Consider the following 25,073-nt stretch of genomic DNA (forward strand, 5'->3'; position numbering starts at 1 on the left):
AGGGGGAGAGCTTTAACCCAAGTTCTGCCCACTTTTGTCGCTGATGCAATTTTTCACGCTACCATCTCTGCTCCAAGACCCCTATATCGACATCATCATTACAGTTACAGAGCCATGAAGAGAACGCAATATGCCTGCGATCAGTGTAGAAAGTCAAAGAGGGGCTGCGACGCTCCGCCCTTGGAGATGCCGAGAAACATGGACCCTCTCCGCGATGGCAAGATGATTGTAGGCGAGAAGCGTGAGATCCCCCGCTCCCGCTTCAGTGCAGTTGGGTAATAGTGCTGACGAGATGGTGTAGCACCTCTAGCTCAATCGTCGCCGTGTTCGTACTGCACCAAGACTCATAAGAAATGTACCATGAACTGGGCGTGGACGCAGATTCAGATCTCTTATGCTCTTGCTGCGGCTGCGCGGGGTGAACCAGGTATTGAATGCATTGTCCCCTCGAGGCGCGATTCAACCTCTACACGACGAGAATCGACATCAACAGAGAATACACGCGATACACCGAACTCTATTGTCCCAGACGATAGCACTTTTGATGCCCAATCAGCAGCGCAATCTTTTGTTTCGCAGTCCCTCCCTCCAGTGCCAGTCTTTTCAGAGATCGACACCAGTCTAGACGTCCCCTCATTTCTCGACAATTCACTCGATGCGTTACCATTTGATTTCGTGCCTGAACAAACAGAGCCTATTGACTCTAATTTCTACGGCATTCAATTCAAGGATCTTACTGCACCTGAGGAACCGTTGAGCGAACCCTGGGAATTCTTCAAAGACTCGACTGTCGCGCCTGAACTTCAATTCGACGCTGCATCAATGTCGCAGTTCCCTACCGTCAGTCCCACGGAGCCTGCACAGTCTCTCATTGCAGTCAGTCCGAATAATGAGAAAGACTGGCGACGGACGAAACGGCGTCGTGTGTCGACTACGTGGAGCGATACGCAGAGTAGTTCGCTTTCGTCCTTCACTATGGATCAGTCGATGATGACAAAGTCTAATAACCTGATGATCTCGACGAATCTGCTGCAGATTTATCACGATGTCTTTGAACATAATTTATCGTGCTGGTTGAATGAAGTTACGTGTCCGTTTGGTCGGCAGCAGAAGACTGTCTCTCAACCAGGGAATCTGGCAGAATGGGGATCTTCATGGACGAATCGAGTTCTGCGACGGACTATGAATCTCGATCGCGTGGCTAAATCAACGCAATTGATTCACATGACTCGTCAACAAGACTCGGCGACTGCGAAAGCTCTTCATCTCTGTATCATGGCGTTCGCGACACAATGGGCGCAGAGTTCACGACGACACAGAGAACGATATCCCTCACTAGACGACATCGCAGAAGGGAATCCACTCAACGAGTACATGGATGACTTTAAAGAAGAATTCGACCGTCATCTCCAACGCAACATCTGGGACCAAGCACGTCGCGCTCTAGATGACGTCGCAGATGTAGAGTCCTACCGCGTCGTCTGCGCAGAAATGATCTTCGGCCTCACCCAAAAACCTCTTGACCCCGAGGACACAGAGCACAGCGACCTCGACACCTCAGGCTGTTTCGAAGACGTATATGATATGCAATCTGTCGCCGACGAAATCGCCAGCATAATCGAAAACGACGGCCCGCCCATCTTAATAGAGCGCGCAGCTCGAAAAATGCACACTTTGAAATACCGCTTCGACGCTGAGCGAAAAGGTCTCACCAAAGGCCGCAAGCGCGCCAACCTCGTGGCGTCAATGAGCAGCGAGGACGCCGGGACTGTGAGTTTGCTGTACTGGTTGACGGTGATGTTTGATACGGTTAGTTCGACGATGAGTGAGAGGCCGCTTGTTGTTGTGGATGCCAATAGTCAGCATGATGATGCGCGTGGCGATACAGATTGGAATGTGCCGCTGTTTATCCAGGATAGTCTTGAGAAGCCGAGGCAGAACGTTCACTGGCCTTGTTCCTACGAAGAGGCTGCTGAGGCGGTTACGAGATCTGCGCCGGTCAAGGTGTTGATGTTTCGACATGTAGCGTATCTACAGAATTTACTGAGGCAGGGGGAGTCTGGGGAGAAGATTGAGGAGTTTATTGAACGGTCTGCAAGGGTTTATCGCTACTGGAACACGACATAGTAAGTCTGCACTACCTCTGGTCGATATACCGGTACTGATCTATTTAGTGGCACGTTCTTTAGAGAACTTCTTCAGAACTACAACTCCATCCCCGGCCGGATCCAAAGCTGGTTCATCTGCATCTGCGCCCACTGGAATCTCGGCGTCCTCCTCCTCGCCGATCTAATCCACCACATCGACGAGCACGCCCTCGGCCTGCCCGCGCCCAGCCAATCCCGCTCCAACTGCAAATGGGTCATGCGGATCCGCGAGCGCAGCGCCCGAGAGCTATCGGACCTAGCGCGCGTGACCGCCCCGGACAACAGGACCTTTATCGTTCCCACGCTCTCAGAGTTCCACCACGCTATCAACCAGTGCATGATACTCACGGAGCCGTGGACGGTCATTCTGATACGCGCGTTTTCGAAAGCGGCGAATTATTGGATGGCGGAAGTTAATGAGCTGTTGCAGGTTGATCGTGCCGGGGAGGAGTTGGAGGAGAGGTTGGGGAGGGGGGAGGAGTGTATTAGGATTCTGTGGATTTTGGGGAAGAAGAGTGATATTGCGAGGAGGTGTGCTGAGACGTTGAGTAGGGCTAAGACGAGGTTGCCGGTTTGATGCTATACCAGAATGGTGATGAAATTATTGGGCTTGGGCTTGGTGGGGTACACATACGAAGATCACAGGCGTTACAGGGAATGGCGGCATATTAATCAAGGAATAAGTCATGATTAAATTGATATCTATCTTAAAACCTTTCAACAGCTCTGATTATCTATCTCAATTTGCACAGCGACGTTGCAAACTTGATAAGCTTCACCGTTAAAAACATGACGACCAAGCCTGGCCAATCTGTGCTGGGAATGTCATCAACTTGAACTCTAATTCGCAGACCTCTTTCAGCCAATCAAAGCTAACACCTGGTTCCGTGGTCTAGTTGGTTATGGCATCTCGTTAACACCGAGAAGGTCCCCGGTTCGATCCCGGGCGGAACCACGTTTTTTGCCTGTTGCTCAATATGACACATCAGCAATGACTGCTTTTTAATAAAACAGCATACTAATTAATCTATTACTTTTTCTTAAACTTTTGCTTTTAATATCCTAAATATCGCAGGTAAAGTTTGCGTAGATTATAAGCTATCCGTCTGTAGATGAAAGTGTAACGTATGTTCCTACGTAACATACCTCATTTGAGTTTATCGCGTATCTCAATCTCAAAACTCTCGAGACTGTACCTGCATCTAAGGGATTACACGCCCTATATGCAAACAGCACAAATGTATCTCTTACATACAAAGCCATTCATTCATCCTATACCCCTGAAAGCCAGTTATTCACCAAACTCGCTAAACCCTATCTCCAGGGTAATCCCACGACGATCCCTCACGTGTCTTCCCCAGATTTCCCCACGCTCCTCAATCCCCTCCCCTCTCATTGGTCCACTCCCCGTACCATCTCAACAGCTCGGTATCTGATCCGCGGAACTTGAACTGGCAAACCTCGGTCCAACGATAGCTTAAAAACATCAAAAACCCCATCAACCCTATCACTAAGCTCACCCAATCTCAAATCTCACATTGTATCCAGGAAAAATGACGTTTTATCCACCATCGTGGGTTCCTAACCTCCCAGGTACTGTTAGCGCCCCGCTCTCCCAGACGAAGTACTAACAGGTGCAGATATACCTGATTCAATCAGCGTAGCAGACTTTATCAATACTGAAAAAGCAGGGCGGAAGAGCTTTGATGGGTCAAAGAGGCCGTATACGTGTGGTGTGACGGGGACGTCGTGGACTGCGGAGGAGGTTGCACGGCGTGTTGACTTTCTTGCGCGCGGGTTAGCGAAAAATGTCGGGTTTGATCCGAATGATGCAACGCCATGGGACAGAGTCGTGGCGATTTACGCTCTCAACACTGTAAAACTCCCCCAATTACAAGAGGTGTGTAGCACTAACGACTTGGGCAGATTGATTACATTCCCGTTACGCACGCCATTCACCGAGTAGACGGCATCGTCACGCCCGCTAGTTCAGCGCACTCAGCTTCTGAACTCGAACATCAACTTCGATCATCAGGCGCAAAAGCACTATTCACATGCGCTCCTCTTCTCAGCACAGCACTCAAAGCAGCTTCTGCCGTCGGAATTCCCGAAAAACACATTTTCTTGCTCCCTTTGCCTGAGACTCCCTCTGAAGAATCCTTCAAAACAATCGAAGATCTCATCGCAGAAGGCAAGACTCTACCGCCGTTGGAGTTATCAGCTTGGACGTCAGGACAGGGAAAACGACAAGTCGCGTATCTGTGCTACTCAAGCGGTACATCAGGTCTTCCCGTACGTATACCATGCCCTTCTGCGTTCTGTCTAACAAGCCTAGAAAGCCGTTATGATCTCTCACTACAACGTCATCGCATGCACCCTTATGATCCATACCTTTGAGTCCATAACCCGCGCCCAGGATAACATCGACACGCAAGTAGCCCTCGGTCTTTTACCCTTCAGCCACATCTACGGACTCGTTGTCATCGCCCATATAGCACAGTATCGCGGTGACGAAATCATCGTTCTGCAGCGCTTCCAACTGGAGCAATTGCTCGCGGCTATTCAGAAATTCCGCATTGAGCAACTCAGCGTCGTACCGCCGATCATCGTGCACATTTTGAGTAGCCAGGATAAATGCCAGAAATACAATCTCGACTCGGTGAGGCTTGTGTTCTCGGGTGCTGCGCCCTTGGGAGGCGAAACCATTCAGAAATTACTCGAGTTGTATCCAAAATGGAGAATCAGCCAAGGCTACGGTACGTTCACCAGCACCAGTATATGTTCAAGACTAATTTTCCAGGCTTAACGGAGGCTTCACCATCGGTATTTCACACCAGCGAGGCAGATCCCGTTCTCGGCTCATCAGGCTCTTTGCTTCCCGGCGCAAAAGTCAAGATCATCGACCAGCACGGCTCCGAAGTCACAAGCTACGAAACACCAGGCGAATTATACGTCCAGGCGCCGAATGTCGTGCTGGGCTATCTTCACAATGAGAAAGCTAACGCGGAGACGTTTGTGCACCGTGATGATGGGCGGTGGTTGAGGACAGGCGATGAAGTCCTCGTGCGGAAATCACCACGCGGAAACGATCATTTCTTCATCGTCGATCGAATCAAGGAGCTTATAAAAGTCAAGGTACCTCCACCACCCTTTTCCTTGAGCGTTGCTGATGTTTCTAGGGCCATCAAGTTGCCCCCGCTGAACTGGAGGCGCATCTCCTCGATCATCCATATGTAGATGACTGCGCAGTCATAGGCATTGTCGACGAGCGCGCAGGCGAAGTCCCTCTAGCGTTTATTGTTAAGAGCAAGAAAACGAAAGGTCTGAATGATGGGGATGTTGTCAAGGCTGTTTGTGAGCATGTTGAGAGCCATAAGGCGAGGCATAAATGGTTGAAGGGCGGGGTTAGGGTGCTGGATGTCATACCCAAGAGTCCGAGTGGGAAGATCCTGAGGAGGGTGCTGAAGGCGCAGATCAAGGCTGAGAAACCCGCTGCGAAGCTTTGAGTTTCGCGACAATTGGGGCTATAGATCTAAGTGTGTCATATTGAGTTTGTACCGTTTGGTCGTTGATAGAGGAACGTTTTGTACTGTCGGCAGTTGAACGTTGGTCTCATCAGCAGTGGGGAAGCTTCAGTGAAGATGCATTGAAGCAGCATCAACAGACGGCGTTCTGCTTCAAGTATTGGCCATAATACCTCACGACTTCTAGAGATTGACACTTTTATAGCTCAATATTGAAATCTCCTGCACTAAAATAGTCCCAATTGCGTAAGTGAAGCGCTTACAACGCTGATACGAGCAAATACACAATGACTGGCCAACTCCTCCTCAAACGGACCTCCCGGCCTCAGCACTAGCGATGCCAGCCAGGAACCAATACAGTCAGCACCATTTACAATTCACCGCTCATCAAATAAATCCGCCAAAATTCCTCCGTCCTCTCACATCAACAGCGACAATGAATTCTCAATCTCTACTGACAAGTCTCGTTGACTATCGCAGCACGAATGTCACAATTCTGAGCACGACCGTTTTGGCGGTTGTAGTGGCGTTCGCCCTGCTAAACCGCCTACTAACTCCCCACATCGACCCACGTGAACCGCCCGTCGTGAAACCGTCGATTCCGTGGGTAGGACACATCATTGGGATAATTCGTCACCAAGCAGATTACAGCAGAATCATCCAGTCCGTCTCCCCTCCCCTTCTCCGTCACCCTCAATCCCTAACAGCTCAATCGCAGCAATGAGAACCCTCACGTCCCAATCGCGACCCTGCCCATGCTCAACGGCAAAGTCTACGCCGCCTTCGATCCCGCCCTCCTCCAAACCCTCCTCCGCAACAAGACCGCGTCCTTCGAGCCCTTTGTGTTCGACTACGCGAAAAAGACCTTCGCGCTGAAACAGGAGACGTTTGCGAAAGTCAAAGTACCGGGCGTTTACGATGAATTTACAGAGGCGATTCATGCGAGCTTTCAGGTTAGGCATTTGCACCAGATGAATGTGCATTTCCTGGGTAGCATCGCTGCAAAGCTGAACCGCGCGACGATACGTGCCGATGGGATCAATGCGGGAAAAGAGACGGTCGAAAATGGACGACTACACGTGGAGAATCTATATCTTTGGTGTCGCGATGTTATGAGCCTCGCTACAACGCGTTCTCTCTACGGCGACACTGATCCGTTTAATCGCGATCCCTCTTTAATTGAAGACATGTGGTATGTCCCCCCATCCCGGGTTCTGCCCATCGCTAACAAACCAGGCTTTTCGAAGAATCAGTGCCCTACTTCCTCCTCTCGCTCTTCCCCTCGATTACAATGCCAAAGGCCTACAAAGCGCGCTCCACGCTGCAAGACATCGCGTGTCAATGGTACGCCAAAGACCACGACATCCACGACCCCAGCGTCTCAGCCCTCGTACGGAACCGCGCCGGAGCACTTCGCAAGAACGGACTCACGGGATACGAGATTGGCAAGTTTGAGGTTATTCTCCCGAATGTGGCGACGCTTAATGCCGTGCCGACGTTTTACTGGCTTTTGCTGTACATCCTCGACCGACCGGATCTTCTCGCGCGAATACGAGCCGAAGCTGAGGATGCAGCTGTTGTGGAGGATAATAATGAAAAGAGGAGCGCGGCGTTTAATATAGCGGATTTTGAAGAGAAGATGCCTCTGCTGGTGAGCTGTTATCGCGAGACGATGCGGCTTGCGAACCAGACTCTTAGCATGCGACGCATCCTCCAAGACACAAGCGTCACAACGCCCGAAGGAACAACATATCTTCTCAAAAAGGATACAGACCTACAACTCCCCGCTGGCGTAGCACACTACGAGGACAGTGTCTGGGGCGCAGATGTCAACGTCTTCAATCCAGAGCGCTTCCTCCCCGCATCCAAGGGAAGTGCAGAAGACGAGCGCAAGCGAAAAGCAGCGTACATACCCTTCGGCGGCGGTCGCCATCTCTGCCCAGGTCGCAACCTCGCCTTCGCAGAGATAATTGGCTTCTCGTCTGCCTTACTACTGGGCTTTGAGATTGAGGCTGTGGGGATGGGGTTTGGGGATGTCAAGATGCTGGGGCCGCAGCTGGCGGGCGGGACGGTACGGCCTGAGAGGTATGGCGCTGGGCTAGGGGCTACAATCACAATGAGAAAGGGATGGGAGGATGTAGAGTGGAGGTTTGAGTGTTGATATGTTGGGGAAGCAATTGTGATGTATTGTTTCTCATCAATCGTGCTCGCTATGCTAGTACAGTGATTGACCCCAGTGCGTTTAGGTTGGTATAGACGTAGAGCCCTTGTTGTAGTTTGTTTTGTGGTTTTTGTCGAAATGCAAACAGAATAAAGCAGATGAATCCCAATTGATCTCATTGGCCATGTCATAAAAGACCCCAACTCCGTCGCGTGTGTTCCGTACCGTACCGTACCGTTAATCCAAGCCCATTCAATCATTTTCCCATCACGACTCCTCCGGCCCAGTATCCTATATCGCATCTCATCATTAACCGCTCTTAGAAGCACTTCCGTTCGTCTCCGTCTTCTCCTCCGCCTCCGGGACCATCGTCTCAAACATCAGCACAGGCTGGTACAGCTGTCGTCCATGCGGACTGTGAACCCAGATGTCCTGAGGCCACAGTCGCTGCTGCGACTCAATGGTCATAGTGAGCCGGTGATCAAGATCATATTCCGACAGAGGAGCGGGGATGGGGAACGTCTCGACGTGATATCGAGGCAGATTGGCAGGATTAGAACCCTGCGTCGATCCCGTAGCCGAAGATGGCACGCAACAGTTCTGGGTCTGGTTCTGGGTCTCCTCCTTCTGGGGCTTGTTGCCATTTTCTTCAACAACTTGACACATGGTGTTTGAGTCTTGGTGATGATAGTTTATATTGGAAAAAAGGGTTGAGTAGTGTTCGTAAGATGCTTGTTTGTCATTGAATCTTGGGGGGGAATTGGGCCTTCATATAGACCTTGGGCAGCGGCAGCATGGATGCGAGACCTCATTCCGCCCACAGAAGCAAAATGCAGCATGTTTAGCGAATCAAGCAAATCGGAGCTTTCCGATGATCGCGAGAGGGCTGTTGGGCATCGAATGCCCTTGAAGTTGGTGTAACACAAGGGCTTCCTCTGCATTCGAGGCTTGCATTTGGGCTTGGTCTGGGCTGAGGGGGAAGGGAAATGTGAACCGTGTGAGCACGGCACATGTCGCAGCACTTTCGCATCAATTTTGACACTGAAAAAACACATCGTTCTCTTTTAATTTGTGTATCTACGCTCTTTTGTGACGGTGTTTTTGAGCCTCAAGCTTAGCTTTGCTTTAGCTTCATGTTTCAACTCAGGTACAAGTTAGACCAGTTCAGATAAACTGCCCGAGCGCGGGAATAACTTCCACTAGATCAACATTTCAGCCGTAGCGCGAGGGAGAAATGCGGCTTGTCCCCGGCGGCGGTTAATTGGCGCCCGCCTTTGGGACGCTGAGATATGAGAGGTTGAGCTGAGACAGACTGAGACATGCGCTGCAGGAGTCTTGAAATGGCAGCGTGAATGCCCGATAATCATCGGAGATCATGATCTGATTTTGATCTGATCATGTTTCAAATACAACGGTCTAGGCTAGGTATTCTCTTGGTCTAGCTCGCTCTTTTTCGCGGGTGAGTTCCTGGTAATCGGAATGTTTTAGTGCCATCGCGCGATGCTGTATTTTTAGTTGGAAGTGATGGTAGGCGGTGGAGATTAGAGGGGAATACGGTGAGTGAGTGAGTGGCACGGGGCTTCGGGTGAGACTCCGCATTTGAGGTCAGCCAAATACTTGCCACGGGGGAGTTACACAGCATATCCAAATCTTACACGCATGAGAGAGAGACATTGAATGCAATGAATCGCACAGATCGAAGAAAAATTAAATGAATTTGTCAATATTCCAGCATCAATCAGCCCTAATCTTGTTCTCACCTGGTTGTGTTGTAATCCGCTCGGGACCGATACGATCTAACAAATTTCCCGAAAGGTCAAAGCTAAAAGAGTGAGTGTATGACAAGCTGATAATCACAAGCTCCAGCTGACGACACTTGCCGTCCGTCGGACAATTAAAAATGCCGCTGCAACGTCATGCGTAACTCGACCTGTAGCGTCTGTCACTCGCACGTCCAAGATTAATCTCTCCGAGGCACTAACAGACTCTGTGATTACTCCAGGGTAATCGACTCTTTTTATCTATGACGCCCAATATCCACCCAGCGCCCGGACCGCGTCGCAATTCCAGCATGTCCGAAAGCCCGACTAGACTGCTCTGTAATGTCGTCATAGATAACGCACAAGTGAAGAAATGTCTGTTTATTATGGTCAATGCCCGTAAACCAAGAATAGAGTGTTCACCATCGTTACCGTGAGGTTATCCTGCTCTTCGATGTCAAAATGGCTGATGAGAGACCTACGCCCAGGGATGAAGACATCCCCGGCGGTTATCCAGTCACGCCAAGCGTCAACTCGATTACCCCAACGGGAAACGTCACCGATAGACAACTCGAGGCCGGGTTTGCGGGCCGTGATACTGCGGCTACGACGTACGATCATGTCACCGCCGGCAGTTCAGCCTCACCCGGCGCGACTGGGGCCTTAGCCTCTGAGCCTCAACTGCAACACGCGCCTATCCTCGATCGCAATTCTTCATCGAGCACTGTTCTCCCCCGCCGCGAATCCACTGAAGAAAAGCGCAAGAGTGCATCTGACGACGAACCCATCTTTGCCCCGATCAAATCTCACACCGAGAATGAGAAACCGCCCCTCGAGAAACACAAGTCTCATCGCACTGAAGATGATCTCTTCCGCGTCCTCTCCCGTCGTCGCACGAATGCCTCAACGCCCGCTGAGAAAGAAGAAGAAACAGAAGATAATGAGGAACTCGACCGTCTCATGTCTCGTATCTTTGGCCAGAAGCGCCAGGAACAAAGCGAGGAGGAGAAGACGCGACATAGCGGTGTTATCTTTCGTAACCTCACTGTTCGCGGTGTTGGTCTCGGGTCCAGTCTTCAGCCTACCGTTGGAGATTTCTTCCTAGGCCTGCCGCGCAAACTGGGCAAGTTGTTTACCCAAGGACCCAAGGCTGCGATGGCGAAACCACCCGTTCGAGACCTCATCAGTAATTTCGACGGTTGCGTTAGACCAGGTGAATTACTCCTTGTTCTGGGTAGGCCTGGCGCGGGGTGTAGTACGTTCCTCAAGACATTCTGCAACCAGCGCGCGGGCTTTCAGTCCGTTGAAGGTCAGGTTACATACGGCGGGACTGACGCAGCGACAATGGCGAAGGATTTCCGCGGTGAGATTATCTACAACCCTGAAGATGACCTGCACTACGCCACGCTCTCGGTGAAGCGCACCCTCACTTTTGCGCTGCAGACTCGCACGCCCGGTAAAGAATCCCGTCTCGAAGGCGAAACGCGTCAAGACTACGTCCGTGAATTTCTCCGCGTCGTCACAAAACTCTTCTGGATCGAACATACCCTCGGCACCAAAGTCGGCAATGAATTCATTCGCGGCGTCTCCGGCGGCGAGCGCAAACGCGTCTCCATCGCAGAAGCCATGATAACACGTGCCTCAGTCCAAGGCTGGGATAACTCTAGCAAAGGCCTCGATGCTAGCACAGCAGTCGAATACGTAAAGTCCATTCGCGCCATGACCAACATGGCTGATACATCTACCGCTGTGTCGCTCTACCAAGCTGGTGAAACACTCTACGACCTCGTTGATAAAGTCCTGCTCATCGATGAGGGGAAATGTCTTTACTACGGCCGCGCAGAAGACGCGAAGAAGTATTTTCAGAGTCTTGGCTTTGAGTGTCCTGAGCGCTGGACTACGGCTGACTTTTTAACGAGTGTGACGGATGAGCATGAGCGGAGTGTTCGTGAAGGCTGGGAAGATCGCATCCCGCGCTCGGCGGGAGAGTTTTCTGATGCGTATCGTCGCAGTGAGGATTATCAGAAGAATCTGAGGGATATTGACGAGTTTGAGGCTGAGCTTGAGACGTTGGCGGAGGAGAGGCGGAGGAACGAGAGTGAGAAGAGTAAGAAGAAGAACTATGAGATTGCGTTCCACAAACAGGTCTTGGCCTGCACGCATCGTCAGTTCCTCGTCATGTTCGGCGATAAAGCGTCTCTGTTCGGAAAATGGGGCGGTTTGTTGTTCCAAGGTCTTATCGTCGGTTCACTCTTCTACAACCTCCCCGACACAGCAGCCGGAGCGTTTCCCCGCGGCGGTGCCCTCTTCTTTCTTCTTCTCTTCAACGCTCTTCTCGCACTGGCTGAACAAACAGCTGCATTCGAGTCAAAGCCTATTCTGCTCAAGCACAAGTCCTTCTCGTTCTACCGCCCTTCTGCATTCGCCATCGCCCAGACGGTCGTCGATGTCCCGCTTGTTTTCATACAGGTCGTCATCTTTAACGTCATCATCTACTGGATGGCTAACCTTGCGAGAACGGCGTCGCAGTTTTTCATATCGAATCTCATTCTGTGGCTTGTCACTATGGTGACGTATGCGTTCTTCAGGGCTATTTCGGCTTGGTGCGGGACGTTGGATGTGGCGACGCGGTTTACGGGTGTTGCGATTCAGATTCTTGTTGTGTATACGGGCTATCTGATCCCACCGGACTCGATGCATCCTTGGTTCGGCTGGCTACGATGGATCAATTGGATTCAGTACGGTTTCGAGTGTCTCATGGCTAATGAGTTCGCGTACCTCACTCTTCAATGCGAACCGCCATATCTCGTCCCGCAAGGCCCCAACGCACGACCTCAGAACCAGGGTTGTACTCTCGCTGGTGCATCGCCTGGCTCAACATCTGTATCTGGCGCTGCATACATCCAAGAGTCCTTCACATACACCCGTTCCCATCTCTGGCGCAACTTTGGCTTCCTCTGGGCCTTCTTCATCTTTTTCGTGTTCCTTACTGCTCTTGGTATGGAGCTCATGAAGCCCAACGTCGGCGGCGGCGCCATCACCGTCTTTAAGCGTGGCCAAGTCCCCAAGAAGGTCGAAGAGTCTATCGCGACTGGTGGTAGAGCCAAGGGCGATAAGCAAGATGAAGAGTCTGGGCGCAGCGATCCTGTCGCGAGTGGTGATGCCGAACGTACCAAGAGCGATGAGCAGATCACCCAAGAAGTCGCAAAGAATGAAACTGTGTTTACGTTCCAGAACATCAATTACACAATCCCCTTCGAGAAAGGCGAGCGGAAACTCCTCAACGATGTTCAAGGCTACGTTCGCCCTGGTAAATTGACCGCTCTCATGGGCGCATCTGGTAAGTCCATTTCTCTCAATTGACCTCCCGTCTCTAACTTTTTCAGGGGCTGGTAAAACAACTCTTCTCAACGGCCTCGCCCAACGTCTCAACTTCGGCACCATCACAGGCGATTTCCTCGTCGACGGACGTCCCCTCCCAAAATCCTTCCAGCGCGCAACTGGTTTCGCTGAACAAATGGACATCCACGAACCCACCGCCACCGTACGCGAAGCCCTCCAATTCTCTGCTCTTCTTCGTCAACCGAAGGAAGTACCCAAGCAGGAAAAGATGGAGTACTGCGAGACTATTATTGATCTTCTCGAGATGCGCGACATTGCTGGTGCCATCATCGGTACAGTTGGACAAGGTCTCAACGCAGAGCAGCGAAAGCGCCTGACGATTGGCGTTGAGCTGGCGAGTAAGCCGGAACTGCTTATGTTTTTGGACGAACCGACTTCTGGTCTTGACTCAGGCGCTGCATTCAACATCGTGCGCTTCCTTCGCAAACTCGCAGACGCAGGCCAAGCTGTCCTCTGCACAATCCATCAACCCTCCGCCGTCCTCTTTGAAAACTTTGACGAGCTTTTGCTTCTCAAATCAGGCGGTCGAGTCGTCTACCACGGTCCTCTAGGCAATGATTCAGAGAACTTGATCAAGTACTTTGAGTCCAACGGCGGCCCCAAGTGTCCCCCGCACGCTAACCCCGCCGAGTACATGCTCGATGCAATCGGTGCTGGAAATCCTGACTACGATGGTCAAGATTGGGGTGATGTCTGGGCCGAGTCTTCAGAGCGACAGAAGCGCTCCCAAGAGATTGAGGAGATGATTGAGCGCCGACGCAACGTTGAACCGTCAAAGAGTCTTAAAGATGATCGCGAGTACGCCATGCCGTTATCCACCCAAACTTACGCCGTTGTTCGTCGAAGCTTCGTCTCATTCTGGCGTTCACCCGATTACATCTTTGGCAATTTTATGCTACACGTCGCAACAGGTCTCTTTAATTGTTTCACATTCTACAAGATCGGTTTCGCATCGATTGACTACCAGAACAGGCTATTCTCCATTTTTATGACGCTTACAATCAGTCCGCCTCTCATTCAGCAGCTCCAGCCAGCCTTTCTCAAATCGCGCCAGATATTCCAGTGGAGAGAAAACAACGCCAAGATCTACAGCTGGGTTGCTTGGACTACAGCCGTCGTGGTCGTTGAAATCCCGTATCGTATCGTCGCGGGCGGTATTTACTTCAATTGCTGGTGGTGGGGAGTCTTTGGCTGGCGCGCGTCAGCCTTCACATCTGGTTTCGCATTCTTGCTTGTTCTGTTGTTCGAGCTATACTACGTCTCCTTCGGCCAAGCCATCGCTGCATTTGCACCCAACGAACTCCTCGCCTCTCTCCTCGTCCCCATCTTCTTCCTCTTCGTCGTATCCTTCTGCGGCGTCGTTGTCCCGCCGCAAGGTCTCCCTACGTTCTGGCGCGAATGGATGTACTGGCTCACTCCCTTCCACTACCTTCTCGAAGCATTCCTCGGCGCTGCGATTCATGACCAGCCTGTTCGCTGCGAGGAGGGTGAATTTGCGCGCTTTGAACCGCCGAGCGGTCAATCGTGCGATGAGTATGTTGAGCCATTTATTCAGCGCGCGGGAGGGTATGTCACCACTGGATCAGACGGATACTGTGAGTTCTGCCAGTATGCGACTGGTGATGAGTTTGGAGCGGGGTTCAGTGTGTACTACAGGAATATCTGGAGAGATTTCGGCATTTTCTGCGCTTTTATCGCGTTTAATTATGCGGTGGTTTACTTTGCTACGTGGATGCGGTTCAGAGGGAAGAATCCGTTCAAGGGACTGTTGCAAAAGAGAAAGGCTTAGATTAGGTTTCCAGAAGGCGATTCGAGAGAGGTTGTTGTAATTTTGGAATCGGGTGGTCTAGATTGTTTACGTGGATAGAATGAATTGATCGTGTTGCGCCTTGTATTGTTACTTCATGTTTCCTCGTATACGCTGGTGACGATAAGATAAAGATAAGGACAAGGTTGGGAATAAAAATAACATTAACCTCACATGATCGGCAACTGCGGGGAATAAGCAATACGCGTATAACGGATTCTCAATCAACCAACAAAATGCATCACGCTGCACAAATGAATTATAGGGAGGTTTCAACAAATTCTTCGCTAAGAAATATTTAATCGCCTCAACGTAACAGATATTGGACATCGGATCCCGTCACCGACCCGGCGCGCAGAATGCAATGCATGTATTCACAACTCCGTCCCCGGAAAATATTAAAAGGGGCGATCCGGCCGTCCTCTGCACAAATCTGCACAAATCCCGTGTATTTGCATAACTAACGGTACGGAAATCGCCAGATCCGTGTGGGGCTCCGCATAACCACCCGGACGTCGGATTCTAGAACGGCCCCGACAGCGCGCGCTGATTGGCCATCCCTCCCCCATCTCTCGGTTTCGCTTTGGAGTCACTCGCTCATTGGCTCGTTGGTCGAGTCGTGGCTTGGGGATAAATATCTTCTCGTTACCCCTTCCTTCTCTCGTCTTGAAGCATCCTTTGTCTTCACGAGCTTCACGATGGCGGAAAATAAAGCTTCGATCGATATTGAACGACCCGCGAGTCAGCGGACCCTCACGCCTTCTTATACCGGTAGCGCTGCGAAGAAGGATGAAGAGAGCGTTACGAAGGAAGATGTCGTTCAGGCTGAAGACCCGAATGCGGTTGGTTGGGATGGACCTGATGATCCAAACAATCCCATGAACTGGCCTGCAAAGAAGAAATGGTCTTGCATCGGTGCTCTATCCGTCATGACCCTCCTAACGTAAGTCCCCTCTTACTTCATCTCAATACCATCACTAACATCCCAGACCTCTCGTACGTCCCTCCCTCAACCCCAACTACACTCCCTCTAACAATCCAGGGCTCCTCAATGTTCGCCCCCGGCGTCCCAGACATCATGCGCGAATTTGAAACCTCCAACCGCAACATCGCCACGTTCGTCGTCTCCGTGTACGTCCTCGGCTTCGCATTCGGTCCACTCCTCGCCGCGCCCCTCAGCGAGATCTACGGCCGCGCTATCGTCTTCAACGTCGCCAACGTCCTCTTCCTCATAATGACCGTCGCTACGGCGCTGAGCCAAAACATGCCTATGCTTATTGTGTTTCGCTTCTTGATGGGCTTCACGGGCTCGACGCCTGTTACTAATGGTAGTGGAACTATATCGGATATCTTTCCGGTACAGGAGAGAGGTAAGGCTATGGCTGTTTGGGCCATGGGACCGTTGCTGGGTCCGTGTATTGGTCCGTTGGCGGGTGGGTATATGGTTGAGGCCATTGGATGGCGATGGGTGTTCTGGCTGATTGCTATTCTTGTAAGTTCCTTTAGCTTTGAGTGTTCTTTATCGTGGCTGACCATTCAGACTGGCTTCATCGCTGCCCTGTGCTACTTTGCCGCCCCAGAGACATACGCCCCAACCCTCCTCCGTGCCAAGGTCGCCAAACTCAAGAAAGAAACCGGCAACCAAGACCTATACTCCATCCTCGACAAAGACGGCCTCACGCCCAAACAACGCATCAGCAACGCCTCCATCCGCCCAATGCGAATGCTCTTCACCCACCTCCCCGTCTTCATCCTCTCCCTCTACGTCGCCATCGTCTACGGCGTGCTGTACCTCATGTTCAGCACCTTCACCTTTGTATTCGCGCAGCAGTACGGTTTCGGCACTGGTACCATCGGTCTGGCGTATCTCCCTACTGGTATTGGAATGCTGTTTGGTACAATGGTCTTTGGGGTCATGACGGATATTGTGATCAAGAAGAAGATTGAGCAGAATGGTAAGACGGTGCCTGAGGATCGATTGCCGATTTGGATGACATTGCCGTCGGGGCTGCTTATCGTGGGGGCGTTGTTTTGGTATGGTTGGGCGGCGGATCAGAACTCGCATTGGATCGTGCCCATGATTGGCGTTGCACTGTTTTGCTTTGGTCTCATGGGAATTATGGTGAGTCTCATCCTAATCTCACTACCAATGGACATGACTAATGATATAGATGTGTCTTCAAACTTACCTCGTCGACGCATACATCACCTACGCAGCATCAGCCGTCGCCGCTATGACGGTGCTCCGGTCTCTGGCTGGTGCATTGCTTCCTCTCGCCGGACTATCCATGTACGATGATCTAGGTCTTGGTTGGGGAAACAGTATCCTTGCTTTCCTGGCGCTGGCTCTTGTACCTGTTCCCGTGATATTCTTCTTGTATGGACCCAAGATTCGAGCCAAGAGCCCGAACAACCTTGGTTAGACGCGACATAGCTTGACGGTCGTCAATTGGAGGCTTGACATGGGAGATATATAGAGGCAGTTGTCTGGTGAACAACAAGTATATAGCATAGAATTTGTAATTTAGAGGTGTCTAGTCCTCGTTCATAGAATGTCTTTCGCTTAAATTGTCCAAGAACATCTAGCGACGTGAATCTCACATTACATGGGGTACGAAAATTCCTCGTGAGAGACAGTGGATGCATGATCCCAAAGCGGTAACTCGTCTGTAGACCAGCGCTTTTACTCCTAAGTGGACCTGAAGCGGACCATTCCGTACCATCGCCTCGGGATAACTTCAACGCACTCTAGGCACTGCATGAACCATTGTTGATCAAGTCTTGCGGAAGCTATTCGCACAGACATCTCTCCAACGATCGGTTCCGAGTATCCGGAGCTCGACGACGTCGCAAGTCACCATGCTCATTATCGCATACTCACTGTTCCCGACTCAGTGGATACACATGGCCCCCCATGGTACTGATCAGATTGATAACAACAAGGTTATATCACGGACTAACATTTCGATCATACGGTAGGTAGATCACTCCAGCTCGTGGCAACACCCAGCAAGCCACTCGACTCTCAGAATCTCATCATTAATCAGATGCGAAAACTCTGAGCAGGGATTCAAAAACGTGTCGTTGGAGATCGCCTGTTGTCGGAACATGGCCAAGACCAAACCGACCTTCAAATCATCTTCATGTGATCCACGTTTACCTGAAACTTCCCGTCACTATACCCAGAAAAGAACGCGGCTCTCCCAATCCCTGTAAAATATGAGGCTTTTTTATCAGATCACGGCCAAGTCATGCCACGCAAACTCTTGGCAAACCAATGAAATCACGCGATGTATGAAAATCTGATAAGATTAGATGGATCACCGGATTGTGGGCGCGGAATGACTTCCGTCACGCAGATGATATAAACAGACAGCGTTACATCGATCTTTGCAGCATTCAATGTTGAGAAAGCTTACTTGCAATGGCAGATCATAATTCTCATCGTAGCTCCGACGTGGAAGCTGCGCCCAAGCCCATGGCAGAGCGTGAGAAAGTCTCGAATACGGATATTCTGAGGGAGTCTTGGTCTAAGAAGGCTTTGATCGTCGCCTTCACTGGGTATGTCTATCTCCTCTCAGTATATGCCTCTTCTAACAATCTAGTCTGTTTGCTACGACGTTTATAACGCAGTTCCTCAAATACGCGACCAAGGTCTACGATGCATACGCCACCTCTGCGTTCCAGCGCCATTCAGCGCTTGCGACAGCCAATGTCGTCAGTACCATCATTGGTCTGGTCACGTATCCTATCATGGCAAAGTTCTCCAACGTACGTATTCCCCTTCGTCGCAGAACCCAAGACGAACTAACTGTCCCAGGTGTTTGGTCGAGCAGAAGGTCTAACCTTTTCAATCCTCTTCCTCGTTCTATCGCAAGTAATGTACGCAGCGTGTCAAAACATCGCAACCTACATCGTACGTCCTTCATTCTCTTTTCGTATACCTCTAACGTCTTAGGCTGGCGGAATCTTCGAATCAATCGGCGACACCGGCTACGTCATCATGCAACAGGTCTTCATCGCCGACACAACAAGCCTCATCAACCGCGGTCTCTGGACCTCCCTCCCCGAATCCTTCGCCTCCATCCCAACGCTATACCTCGGCTCCATTGTGGCAGACAGTGTTCTCAAGCACTCGACCTGGCGATGGGGTTACGGCATGTGGGCTCTCATCCTACCTTTCTGCGCGGCGCCGCTTATCATCACGTTATATGTCCTTCAGCGACGAGCGAGAAGGGCTGGGTATAGAAGAAAAGGCGCTTGGGACGCGGCTGATAAGACGCAGCCGTTGAGCAAGAGGATTGTGAACCTTGTCTGGGTTGATCTCGACATTCTTGGTGCGGTGCTTCTTGTTCTCGGTCTTGGACTCACGCTTATCCCGCTTTCGCTTACGGGCGCGAGGAATAGTGATCGTTGGGACCAGGGGAGCTACATCGCCATGCTAGTCATTGGCGTCGTCGTCGTCGGCGTGTTTTTCGTCTGGGATACAAAGTTTGCCAAGGTTCCATTTGTTCCTTTTCGAATGATCAAGGAGCGAACTGTCGTCGCGGCTTGTGTATTGTCCATGTTGGACTTTTTCCATTATTCTTGCTTTACGCTTTTCTTTCCGAGCTATCTTCAAGTCGCTGGTGGTTTCAGCCCTGGACACGCTACGCGCATTGAGTAAGTACCTCTTACATTGGTATGAACAATGCTAACGTTGTTAGTAACGCTCTTCGTGTCGCGTTCCAGATTGCTTCGGTCCTTGTTGGCATTTTGATGAAGTACACTAAGCGCAGTCAGATCTTTGTCTTTATCGGTGTTCCGCTCTGTGTTCTTGGTCAAGGTCTCATGATTCACTTTGTCAACATGAACGGAGGTCACGCCAACGAAGCCTCTTTCATCACAGCAAAGACTCTTGTTGGCGTTGGTCGTGCATTCTACCAGACAGCCGCTCAAGTCTCTATCCAGGCTCTCGTCGCCAAGGAAGATGTCCCCGTCGTGACGGGAGTTTACTACGCAGCTATGAACTTTGGTGGAGCCGTCGGTACCAGGTGAGTTCATCTTCCATCTCTCAGTCAATTATCACTAACAATTTCAGCGTCGGCGGTGCTATCTGGAACAACATTCTCCCCCAGAAACTCACGACATATCTCCCCGAGCAAGCCAAGCCCAACGCCTTCAAGATCTACAAGTCCATCGTTGTCGCGCAGAAATTCGCAAAGGGTACGCCTGTTCGCGCAGCAATTGACCAAGCATATCGCGAGACACAGCGTCTTCTCGCCATTGCTGCGACGTGCTCTCTTGCGCCGATGCTGATTGTCATGTTTGCGCTTAAGGCTGTTGATTTGACAAAGGTTGATGAGGCCAAGATTGAGGAAAACAAGTCTACTGATGGGGAAGTTGAACCGGCTGTTATGAGGGAGAGTGTTCAGGTGAAGAATTAGGATGTTTAGATAAGGTGTAGAATTAATTCGAGGTCGTTAGTGTATTGAGTCATTATGCTGAGTGCGACTTCATTGTGTGGACCCGCTGCAGTTCAGTGGACTTCGACGCTGACCCTCTGTAACGCGTTCACTACAGTTCAGTCAGCCGTCAGATAGGACAACGAGATTTATCTTCGCATTAATACACTCGGATGATATCTCATGCTTGAAGCATCATTTCAAACAGTGAATTAATTTTCCTACCATTACACGCGCTCATTAATTGACAATATTAAAACAATGCTCCCTCAAGTAAGACTACAGTAGTGCAGCCATTGCGACCAATGACCAAACCAGACCAAGCATGCCATTACCAAGCTTGACACCAGCCGAATCTTCCCCTCCACTTCCACTTCCATTACCCGTACTCGCCTCCTTCTCCCAATCACTCTCATTCCACTTCGCAAAGCTCAACTCCGGATCCAATCTCGGCCTAAGATCAAAGTCCCTCGCCGTAGCCTCCCTATCACTCGTCGATCCATTCCAGCAATGCCTCTCAAAGCACTCCTCACACTGCCTCGGCATCTCAATATCCAATCTTCTCAACGAGCCCTTAATAGCCGCACAAGCTAAACAAGCAGGCCAATTCTCATCAACGCTACCGTTGCCGTACGTGGCTACTTGGAATGCGTTCTGAAGAGCAATGTCGACTTGGTTGGGTGTGAATTGCGTCTGCGTGTAGGAGTAGTTGCTGTACCCTGTCCATGGGGCGTTCGGCAGCCAGAGGAGGAGGGGCGTGGAGGATGAGGCGTTGCAGCCGAAGAATGTTGGTTGGAAGGAGAGGGTTTGGGCGACGATGGTGTTTACGTCGGGGATCTTGGGGAAGGGGATATTGCCTTGGGATGCGGTGAGGGCGGTGTCTGAGATGTTAGCCAAGACCATGCCATGAAACGAAAGAACTTACTGATGAGATTGGTTCCGTTTACCCAAGAGTTGGGCGCATCAGATGATGCTTCGTAAACAATGATCAAGTCAAGCTTGCGTTCAGGAATGATCAACGGGCGAAGAGGATTGCTCTCAAGCGTAAGACTCCCATCGACCTAAACAGTCAGCATCACCCATAACCTCAGTAGGATAACTTACCAGAAGAAGCCCAGAAACACCCTTCATATCCTCATTATAATCCTCAAACGGATTCGGATACGTCGCCCACAACGACTCATTAAACGTCAGATCAAAATACATCGCCGTCTCATTCACAAGCTGAACAAGCGGATTATCATACTGATCCCTCGGAACATGAACGTCGTTAATATCCAGATTAACCTTCTGTCTCTTCCCCAACCATCTCTTCGCAAACACCGGAATTCCATAAAACGAATCAATAAACCACGCCGTAAATGCATTAGCAGTTGTCCCCTGCATGAGCGTAAGTTTATCGAACCCTTGAACACATTCGCTCTTATTCTGTGGTTTTCCCTCCGCCATAGAAGTACCCAGGAACTTGGTCTGGATAAACGCCTGTACACGTCCGCCGACCCAACTTCCAAACTCAAAGGGTGTGACTTCATAAGCTGTCAAGTTGAAGCGTGTAGATTTGTTGAAGCCGGGATACATGAGGTTTCCGATCTCGGGGGATTTTCCGGGGACGACTTCTGCGAAGCACATGATTGGCATTGGAGCGTCGCCGAGGGTGAAGGCTGTGTTTTTCGAGGCGATGTCGGAGTAGTTGCTGTATACTTTACCGTCGGGAAGCCAAGTTCCCCAGAATTGACCGAATGTGTCGGCCACAGAGACGGGGAAGCCGGACTCGTCTTTGGCGCCCATGTTTTCGAAGATGCTGGTGAAGAAGGCTGTTTGATTGCCGTTGGGACCGGATGCGTAGTCGAGGGAGAAGTTGGAGGCTCTTTTGATGCCGTCTGTTGTGGTGAAATTGTTTGCGGCGCTGGATTGTTAGTGTTGATTGAGATGGTGGTGGGATGGACTCACAGAAGGGATACGGTGACAGCGCCTCCGCCGGATAGACCAGTGATGTACGAGAGAAGCTGCGTCAAGCCGCCCGTCCTCGCAGCCCGAGCGACAGCAGACCGAGCATCAAAGGCTTGCCAGACTCCCAGTCCTCCAAAACCAGATTGTGTGCCTCCACCGGAGACTGAAAGACCAACGATTGGGACATCATCACTCTTGAGTTTGTCTATATAGTTCGTGACGTTGAAGTCGGAAATGTTGGCGAGTTTGAGGTAGTCTTGGAGATTGGGAATCATCTGTTTGGCACGCTGTTCACGCCAAGATGATTCTTCATCAGACAAGCCCTGGAACCGTTAGATATGGCAGAGAGAGGGGTAGGGAGGGACGGGTACGTCTGATGCTTTGCGGATCTTGAGGGAGGAGGGACATGTCGTGTAGACTGGGGCGTACGGATCAGCTCCACTCTGAGCGAGGGTGAAGCTGAAGAGTGAAGTGAGAAGCAACAAATCGCGATACATCTCGAATCTCTTCCCAAACAGAAATACTCGTTGACGATACGTTAATGAGAGAATCAAATTTCAGCGTAGGGCCAAAACAGCAGCTCTTCCATCTAAATATCCCAGCGTGAAGAGCTACATGCCGATATCCGACCAAGCTATATTAGCTCATGTCAGCACAAACTTCCACCACCAAACTCAATGGCTTATTCCAGCCAACCCGATTTCCAGAATCCCACGACTGTTTAATTGCTAGCCCCTCGGGACCGAAGGCGAACCGTCAAGATCGTGGCTTGGCGGAGGAATGCAAGCCGAAGTAATTCGGATTTCATGGCTTATCCCCCAAGTCACGGAGCGAAAATGAGGAGTGAGTTTTGGACTACTGTAGCTAGAAAAACATGAAGCTCAAATAATAAACTTTTATCTATTCCCTCTATGGTAATTCATTTTCAACGCCGCATAGATCTAGATTTCCCCGCATCTAGATCTCGGAGCCGTTTTTCGTTACGATCATCATTCCCGGTCTGTCTATCTCTAATTTTATCTAAGCCATGTCTTTGATTTACGCCTTCCAATTCTTACTGAACCTTGCAATGAGAAGAACTAAAACACCAGCGAGTATTGAGAAACAAGTAACTTTGACTAGTCAGTGGAGGATAAAGGAGATGCGGAGAGGTGTACTTACTAACGGTGAAGGCCCAGCCTACGCCGATGCCGTCAATCATTGGAACGACACCTCCAACGCTCATTGCGCCGAAACTATACTGAATAACGTATTTTCCTGTAATGACTGCTGTTCTATGTGCTGGTCGAACCTCTGAAGAGTATTAGTTGCGTTTCTTTGTCAAGGGTGATTGATTTACCAGCTGCATATGTATTCAGCCCACTAAACGAAGCCATGAGTCCAAACCCTTCGATGAACGCGCTGATTATTGGCAGCGCCATACCACCAAGTCTATGATAAACACTCCATCCGTAGAGCAGCGTTCCAAGAGGGAGGATGATGAGAACACTGACTAGACTGCTATTCAAGCGATCTTCAGGAATTCTCTGTCCATTTCGCTTTCGCATGTATCGCTTGACGACTACGTCAGAGATCTTACCGCCGACGGTACTTCCAACGAGAAAACCAGCGCCGGGAGCGAGGTAGAAGAGACCGCTGGAGAGAGGGGATGTGAGATTGAACCGAGGGTTTATGACGCGGCGGATGGAGGAGAGGATGCCGTATTGGTTAAAGCCGAGGAGACCGCAGGCGACGTTCTGTTATGTCAGTGTTGTGCTTGTTCACTTGGGGGGGATACATACAGCGAGGATGACCTTGGGATATTTGAATTGACAAAAGACGTGCATAGGATTAAAGGTCCGAAGAATCTCTTTCCCTGTTCGAGGACGTGTCGTCTCAGCCAACTTGGGATTCTCAACTTCACTAGCCTTCGGGATGAATAACAGAGAAAGAATGAGACCAAAGAGACACATGCCGGCTTCAACGCCGTAGATGACTCGCCAGCTGGTAAATGTCGCGATGATACTACCAAGAAGAGGAGCTGTAGGTCTTAGTATAAATCCACGACAACGAGGTTCGGAAGGCTTACCGATTGAATTGAACGACACGCAACTCCCCAGAAAGAACCCAACAGCAGTCCCTCGAGAAGTCTTATATAAGTTAGTAACAAACACGAAACTCACAAAAGACAAAACTCACAGGATCAAAAATATCCGCCAGGATAGTCTGCCCAGCCACCAAAAAGAACGGCCCCGTATTCCCCCCCAAAATCCACAACGTCGCAAAACCAGCTAAATTCGGCACAGTCGCACATCCAATCGCACAAACACACAACACCCCATTCGCAGCAAGATACGCAGATCTCCGTCCAATAATCGTACTAACAGGCAGCCAAATCAGCCCCGACAGCGCCTGTGCTACAAAAACACCCGCGTTGATGGTCGTGATGGTCGTCACGGGGATGTTTAGGTCGGATGCTACTTCGAGCGTGGCGGGCATTATGGCGGTGCTCCAGAATGTCATGGGGAGGGGCATCCAGCATACGACGAAGAGGATGACCCATTTTCGCCAGCTGGGGATCTGGGCTACGTCGTCATCTATTGCGGTTGTTGGGGGGAGTGGTGAGGATGGGGATGCTGTGAGGGTTGGTTTTGGTTCGGACATGGTGAGATAAACGAATGGAGATGTAACTTAATCAACACAACTGAATGAAACGAAAGTCCAATAAATCCATTGAAACTGCAATGTAATATTTACCAGAAAGAGTTTTCTTCACCTTCTCAATCAGGTATTTAAAACACTCCAATTCCTTGCCTCTTGGCTCACTTATAGTGGACCTATGACTTCTCCCAGCGGTGTCGGACACCTTTTATCTTCGCCCGTCTTATCCCCGCTCACC

At 50.6% G+C, this 25,073-nt stretch overlaps 6 protein-coding genes across 6 annotated transcripts; 4 read left to right on the forward strand and 2 right to left on the reverse strand.

Moving 5' to 3' along the window:
• Window positions 1-114: 114 nt before the first annotated feature.
• On the forward strand, window positions 115-7,832 carry FSUBG_12089 (regulatory alcR; the record flags this gene model as incomplete). Its single annotated transcript, XM_036676842.1, has 11 exons — window positions 115-241; window positions 302-2,126; window positions 2,175-2,609; window positions 3,807-4,023; window positions 4,074-4,439; window positions 4,483-4,903; window positions 4,948-5,282; window positions 5,327-5,501; window positions 5,908-5,917; window positions 6,390-6,863; window positions 6,908-7,832. The coding sequence occupies 11 exons, from the start codon at window positions 115-117 to the stop codon at window positions 7,830-7,832; spliced, it is 5,310 nt and encodes a 1,769-aa protein (XP_036532421.1).
• Window positions 7,833-8,141: 309 nt separating this feature from the next.
• FSUBG_12090 (uncharacterized protein) lies at window positions 8,142-8,498 on the reverse strand (the record flags this gene model as incomplete). The annotated part of the gene is made up of 1 exon (XM_036676844.1): window positions 8,142-8,498. The coding sequence occupies one exon, from the start codon at window positions 8,496-8,498 to the stop codon at window positions 8,142-8,144; it is 357 nt and encodes a 118-aa protein (XP_036532422.1).
• A 1,556-nt stretch (window positions 8,499-10,054) lies between these two features.
• On the forward strand, window positions 10,055-14,783 carry FSUBG_12091 (ATP-binding protein multidrug cassette transport; the record flags this gene model as incomplete). Its single annotated transcript, XM_036676845.1, has 2 exons — window positions 10,055-12,932; window positions 12,979-14,783. The coding sequence occupies 2 exons, from the start codon at window positions 10,055-10,057 to the stop codon at window positions 14,781-14,783; spliced, it is 4,683 nt and encodes a 1,560-aa protein (XP_036532423.1).
• A 716-nt stretch (window positions 14,784-15,499) lies between these two features.
• Window positions 15,500-17,224, forward strand: FSUBG_12092 (multidrug resistant protein; the record flags this gene model as incomplete). The annotated part of the gene is made up of 5 exons (XM_036676846.1): window positions 15,500-15,744; window positions 15,791-15,797; window positions 15,844-16,293; window positions 16,342-16,923; window positions 16,973-17,224. The coding sequence occupies 5 exons, from the start codon at window positions 15,500-15,502 to the stop codon at window positions 17,222-17,224; spliced, it is 1,536 nt and encodes a 511-aa protein (XP_036532424.1).
• Window positions 17,225-18,225: 1,001 nt separating this feature from the next.
• Window positions 18,226-20,227, forward strand: FSUBG_12093 (major facilitator; the record flags this gene model as incomplete). The annotated part of the gene is made up of 6 exons (XM_036676847.1): window positions 18,226-18,362; window positions 18,407-18,572; window positions 18,622-18,717; window positions 18,760-19,463; window positions 19,508-19,834; window positions 19,882-20,227. The coding sequence occupies 6 exons, from the start codon at window positions 18,226-18,228 to the stop codon at window positions 20,225-20,227; spliced, it is 1,776 nt and encodes a 591-aa protein (XP_036532425.1).
• A 297-nt stretch (window positions 20,228-20,524) lies between these two features.
• FSUBG_12094 (major facilitator superfamily transporter) lies at window positions 20,525-24,838 on the reverse strand (the record flags this gene model as incomplete). Its single annotated transcript, XM_036676848.1, has 8 exons — window positions 20,525-21,126; window positions 21,171-21,306; window positions 21,350-22,151; window positions 22,196-22,518; window positions 23,361-23,488; window positions 23,535-23,931; window positions 23,977-24,215; window positions 24,556-24,838. 8 exons carry the CDS (start codon window positions 24,836-24,838, stop codon window positions 20,525-20,527), a joined length of 2,910 nt encoding a protein of 969 aa, XP_036532426.1.
• Window positions 24,839-25,073: the final 235 nt, after the last annotated feature.

The sequence above is a fragment of the Fusarium subglutinans genome, assembly GCF_013396075.1.
Source record: "Fusarium subglutinans strain NRRL 66333 chromosome Unknown NRRL66333_c0000248, whole genome shotgun sequence".
NCBI lineage: Eukaryota > Fungi > Ascomycota > Sordariomycetes > Hypocreales > Nectriaceae > Fusarium > Fusarium subglutinans.